General features: G+C 39.7%; 1 protein-coding gene across 2 annotated transcripts; it reads right to left on the bottom strand.

The window, feature by feature from the left end:
* Positions 1-3,920: 3,920 nt before the first annotated feature.
* LOC119528883 (ribosyldihydronicotinamide dehydrogenase [quinone]-like) lies at positions 3,921-4,619 on the bottom strand. Of its 2 annotated transcripts, XM_037829095.1 has the most exons (3): positions 4,318-4,619; position 4,263; positions 3,921-4,199 (listed from the first exon to the last, which is right to left on the bottom strand). In XM_037829095.1, the coding sequence occupies exons 1-3, from the start codon at positions 4,617-4,619 to the stop codon at positions 3,921-3,923; spliced, it is 582 nt and encodes a 193-aa protein (XP_037685023.1). The 2 variants fall into 2 exon arrangements, with proteins under 2 accessions (XP_037685023.1, XP_037685022.1); XM_037829094.1 differs by having other exon boundaries at positions 3,921-4,619.
* Between the last annotated feature and the right edge of the window lie 1,527 nt (positions 4,620-6,146).

Raw genomic sequence — 6,146 nt, forward strand, 5'->3', positions numbered from 1 at the left:
AGATATTCTACCATGATTTCCACTAAATGCTTAACAGTTTTAGCTTTAATTATTAGATATATAATTCATCTCAGTTTTTTTTTTTGTGTGTGTGTGTGTGTGCATATCTGTGAATGATATGAGGTTGGTGCTGAGGTTCAATTTTTTTTCCAAATGGATATCCAGGTGTTCCAGCTCCATTTGTCGAAAAGACTTTCCTTTCATCCTTAGACTGACTTTGTGTCTTTGGCAAAAATTTGTTGGACATATACGTGTGGAACAATTCATTGCATTTTAAAGAATTTAAGAAAAGAAAGAATAACAGTCTTTTAATAGCATTTGCTATTTCATGTGTTCTTCCTCTTCCTGTAGATACATACATTTCCATATGTATCATTTATCATCAGTTTGAAAAATTCCCTGTAGAATTTTGAGTTTCCATCCTTTGTAACAGTTTTGTTGGCAATAAATGCCTTCAGCATTTTATCATCTGAAAATATCTTAATTTCATCTTTACTTTTGAAAAATATTTTCACTGGATATAGAATTCTAGGTTGAACTTTTTTTTTTTCCCTTTCAGCATTTTAAAGATATCACTCCATTCTTTTCTGGCCTCTTTTGTATCTGATGGGAAGTAAGCTGTCATGGTTATCATGTCCTGTTATATGTGAAATAAGTCTTCCCCTGGCTACTTTTAATGTTTTTAAAATTATTGAACTTCAGAAATTGTACTATGATATTCCTAGGTGTGGTTTCCTTTGTATTTATTTTGCCTAGGGTTAATTTTTATTTTTTAATGCATTTTTATTGTGAAATTTAACATATACACAGAACAGTGATAATTTTCAAAGTATGATATAACAAGTAGATAGAGAGCAAACTTCAAAGAATGTTATGGGTTATAGTTCCACAGTTTCAGTCATTTCCTTATTGTGAAATATAAGATATATGCAGAAAGGTGATAACTTTCAAAGTACAATTCAGCAAGTAGCTGCAGAGCAAATTTCAAAGAATATTGTTCTGGTTTTCTAATGCTGCCATTATGCAAAATACCAGAAATGGATTGGCTTTATAAAGGGGGTTTATTTGGTTACACAGTTACAGTCTTAAGGTCATAACGTGTCCAAGGTAAGGCCTCAACAATAAGATACTTTCACTGGAGAAAGGCCATTGGCATCCGGAAAACCTCTGTTAGCTGGGAAGGAATGTGGCTGGTGTCTGCTTGCTCCCATATCGCATTTCACAACAGTGTTCTCCAAAATGTTGGTATTAGCTTTCAGTAGCCATCTTCAAAATGTCTCTGTAAGCTGCAACTCTTCTTCAAAATGTCACTCTCAGTTGCTCTGAGGTCCTTCTGTCTGTGAATTCCCTTATATGACTCCAGCGATCCAATTAACACCCACCCTGAATGGATGGGTGTTAATTTCCATGGAAATTATCCAATCGAACATTTCACTCACAGTTGATTGAGTCACATCTCCATGAAAACACCCAAAGGATTCCACTCTAATCACTGCTAATACATCTGCCCCCACAAGACTGCATCAAAGAACATGGCTTTTTCTGGGGGACATAATATAGCCAAACCAACACAAATATTGTGGGTTACAGGTCCACCATTTCAGTTACCACACACACACACACACACACACACACACACACACATACACACACTTTTATGAAGACTCAGTATTCATAATCCTTTGTTAAATCCTATCTTGTCTGTTGCTACCCCTTCCTTTTATTTAATCACTTTCTCAATCTTCAGGAGTGTCTAGGCAGTGACCACCTAACTTGCTCACATTAAAAAAGTGGTGTCTGTTGTGAGGCATGCAACTAGGTGAATGGATCTTCAGCATTTTGAGTGAAATAAGCCAGAAATGAAAAGAGATGCATTATAATGTCTAATATGGACTAAATATAATGTGCAAACTCTGAGAACTGAACATTAGAGCACAGCTTATCAGGGGAACACTTATTGTAATGGTCCCTGGATTGTAAGCTCTTAGAGCCATCACATCTATTCGCGAGTTGTAATGGTTATTTCTAAATTCTGAGATACTGAGTTCTTTGTGTATAACCTGGTTGGTCCCTGGAACTTTGGGTATCTGTGTGACACCTGACACTCAGAGCTAGAGTTTGGCAGTTATGAATGTCAGTATTACCCTGTACAGCAACTGTTAAAAAGCTGAAAAAGAGTTCAGACTTCAATTAGAGATATGAATGAAGTGGATCTGGTTAGGACTAAGGCAAATCAGACTAAAGGGTAAAGGATGATGTTGACTGTGTTTAAAACTTCAACTTCTGTGTGAGACCAAAGGAAGAGATGTTTATTTCGCGCAAAATCTGTATTTTCTGTAGCACACCAAATAATTTAATTTGTAAGGTCAGTTTACTGAAACACCATAATGACATGGAATTTTGAATAGGGAGTGAAATCTGGTTGGTTTATATAGGTTATATAGGTTAGTGTGGAACCCAGATACATCCCAAAGAAATTTGGGCAGAGAATAAAAATGTATTTTCAATGCCACCTTGAAGGACTGGGGAAAAATGTGGAAATATTGAACTTCCCTACCTGGGAAATTACTGATATTCTCACAAGCATTGGGGACTACCAATTTAGAAGCTGGAGCCCTCAATCTTGGGGATACTATTATGAAGCTTGTTACTGCAGAGGAGAGGCTAAACCTACTTACAGTTGTGCCTGAGAGTCTCCTCCAGTGAACCTCTTTTTTTGCTCAGATGTGGCCCCCCTCTCTCTAAGCCCACTTGGCAGGTAAACTCACTATCCTCCATCTTACATGCGACATGACTCCCAGGGATGAGCCTGGACCTGGCATTGTGGGATTGAGAAAGTCTTCTTAACCAAAAGAGGATTAAACAAAATAAAGTTTCAGTGGCTGAGAGACTTCAGATGGAGTCAACAGGTCATTCTGGAGATTATTCTTATGCATTTTATAGCTATCCCTCTTTAGTTTTTAGTGTATTGCAGTAGCTAGAAGGAAATACCTGATACTGTTGAACTGCAACCCAGTAGCCTTGATTCTTTAAGACAACTGTATAACTATGTAGCTTACACAGTATGACTGTGTGATTGTGAAAACCTTGTGGCTCACACTCCCTTTATCCAGGGTATGGAGAGATGAGTAGAAAAATGGGAAGGAAAATTAAAATAATAGGGGGTGGGGAGGAACAGATGTTTTGGGTGTTCTTTACTTGTATTTTTATTCTTATTTTAATTTTTTTGGTATAATGAAAATGTTCAAAATTGATTTTGGTGATGATTGCACAACTATATGATGGTACTGTGAACAACTGATTGTACACTGTGGATTATTGTAGGGTATGTGAGTATATCTCAACAAAACTGAATTGGAAAAAAATGAGGGTGTCAACAATATAGGGAAGGGGGCTGCATGTGGTTGCTGTTCTTAAAGAGGGTAGTACCTCCGGGTTTTAGGATTTGTCTGGCATAGGAACACTCTAGTGGTTTTAAGTTTCCGAAAAATAAACTTAGTGAGTGAAACTTTTATAGAGTCTCAGACAGGGGCCTCGGTATTTTGAAGCTACTGTTGGTTAGGGCTTGACACACAGAGATTCTTTAAACACTTTTTAAGATTTATGCCAAACCCTAGCTCTTGATCTCTTTTTCTTCCTGTGACCCCTGCACTGTTGCCCCTGCTGCCTTGTTTCTCTTGCTTGTTACTAAATTGTATACTCTGACTTCTAGTGCAGAAAAAACAAAACAAAACATTTTTTTTTGGAATTGAACATAACAAGTTGATTATTAAAATATTTGAATGGTTGTATAAAATCCTGAAGACACTCATTCTTGCACACCATAAAATATATTTTGTTAACTCTGTTGCTAGTTCCTTTGAGGACCGCCCCATCTTCTCTGCACATGCTTGGGTCTGCCTGTAGTTACTCCTATGATGTTATTCCCCAAAGTACCAAGGAGATGTGCAGTTGATGGGCTCTTCCTTCCATATGCTCTTCAACCTCTGGGCCCAGGAAGCCACCATCTTCTTTCTTTCTTCTTCTGATGCACTCTCAGGAGCAAAACTGATCTGATCCGAGAGGACTTTGAATCCACAGAAGTGCAATGCACCATGCTGCAGGGGCCACAGAAAGTACCGGAAATCCCCGCTGACTCCAGTTTTCGAGTACATCTCCGCTGTGCCCCCGGTGGTGAGCGAAAGGAGGCTTAATTTATCCTTGATGAAGCCAGATTCATAGCATTTTGGGAGGTCGATGGGGCAAAAGCCTTGGCACAACACCCTATCCATCCAGCCTTTCAGGATCGCCGGCACGCTGAACCAGTACAGCGGGAACTGGAATATCACTAAGTCAGCTTCCTGAACCTTCCTCTGCTCGTCCATTATGTCTCTAGCCAGAGACCCTTTCCTGCAGGCTTCATAGGCTTCCACCGCATAACTGAAGCGCTTGGGATAGGAGAGAGCACCAGTGATATCTCTCCGCGTGGCCCTGGGTTCAAAGTCCATGGCGTATAAATCAGAGACCGTGACTTGGCAGCCCTGTCTTGTTAGCTCCTCTACCGCCACGTTCTTCAAGGATCCGTTAAAAGACCAGGGTTCCTGGTGCGCGTAGACGATGAGCACTTTCTTACCTGCCATGTTCTAGAAAGATGGATCCTTCCTCTCTGAATTCTGTGAAAAGATGGGTTGATGTGAATCCCGGACAAAGGAGTACTGGGTGTGGCAGGTCTGGGGCTCTCGGTAGCGGTCGTACTAATTGAGCCAAGCAACCCTCTGCCCCGCGCAAGCTCGGCGGGGAAGGGCAGGCAGGTCTCGGGCCTCCTCAGGGACCCGCGCTCCACCGCGCCGACCGCCGCCACCGGAGCCTCAGCGCGCCAGGCGGCAGAACTGGCGCCTGCGCACTGGCGCTGACCCAGGGTGCCCGGCTGAGCCCGCGCACTGCTAAGCTCCCTCTCTCTACCCACCCCCCCTTTTTTTTAAAGAAATGTGTAGATACCATTTATTTGATCCATAAGTACAGTAGAGCTGTATTTGAGTTTTACAAAACATCAAATGTAAGTAACTCGAGACTGTAACAATATACAAAAATTGGCTTCTTACACAGACATACCAGGCAGTACAAGCTGAAACCGTGAGTAAATTAACATTGTTTTCCAGTAATATACATAGTGCAAGTTAACATTTAAAAACGAGTTTCAATGCATAGCACTTGATATTTCTTTGAATCTGTTTCAGTCAATTTAGAGTATGAAAATGGTTGGATCTGTGGGTTTTTGTTTTTGATCACAGTGGAAAAAATGTTCACAATATTCTTTTCAAATAACTTTCTGTTCCATTTCATCTCTCCTCTTCTGAGATTCTAATTACTTGTATGTTACTTGCCACTACCTCACAGGATATTGAAGCAGTGTTTATTTTTTAAAATTTGGCTTTTTCCCTTCTGCGATATAGATGAGATGGTTTTATTGACCTGTTTTCGATTTCATTGATCTCTGTTTTTTTTTTCTCTCAATCTGCTGTTAATCCCATTTCATGAATTTTAACTTTCAGATATTGTAGCTTTCAATCTGGGATTTGCATTTGGTTCTCTTGAACAGCTTCCAAATTTGCCCTAAAATTCTTTACATTTTCACCAGTTTTATCAGTCTTTTCCCGTAGAATCTTCAATGTATTATGGTATTTTAAAAGTCTAGTCTTCTGATCTTAACCTCTTAGTCATTTGCGGGTCTGTTTCTGTTGAGCATGGGTCACATTTTCCTTTTGTCCACATGTCCGGGAATGTTCAATTTTATAATGGATACTGTGAGCAATATGCTATAGAAACTCTTGATCCTATCTTCCTCTGAAGAGCATTGAGTTCTTGTTTTAATTAATCAAATTTACCAGACTATACCCTTTATCATGTGGAGCCTTTGTTTGCACTTTTTTAGGATGGGTTTATTTCAGTTTTGCCCTTTTTCCTAGGTTGAATCCCATAGATTGAGACATAAAGTCTTTACTCTTAATATGTGGTCCTCTTGGGGTTTCAATAGGAAGCCCAAGATGTTTGCCAAGTCTCTTGAACAGAAAATTCTGTTTCCTCTATGGATAAATAGCAGTGCAGACCTCTACTTGGTATTTTCAGCCTTCCAGAAATTGTTCTTCGTCTAGAATCCTTGGAGTCTT

This window comes from Choloepus didactylus, chromosome 3, assembly GCF_015220235.1.
Source record: "Choloepus didactylus isolate mChoDid1 chromosome 3, mChoDid1.pri, whole genome shotgun sequence".
NCBI classification, from domain to species: Eukaryota; Metazoa; Chordata; class Mammalia; order Pilosa; family Megalonychidae; genus Choloepus; species Choloepus didactylus.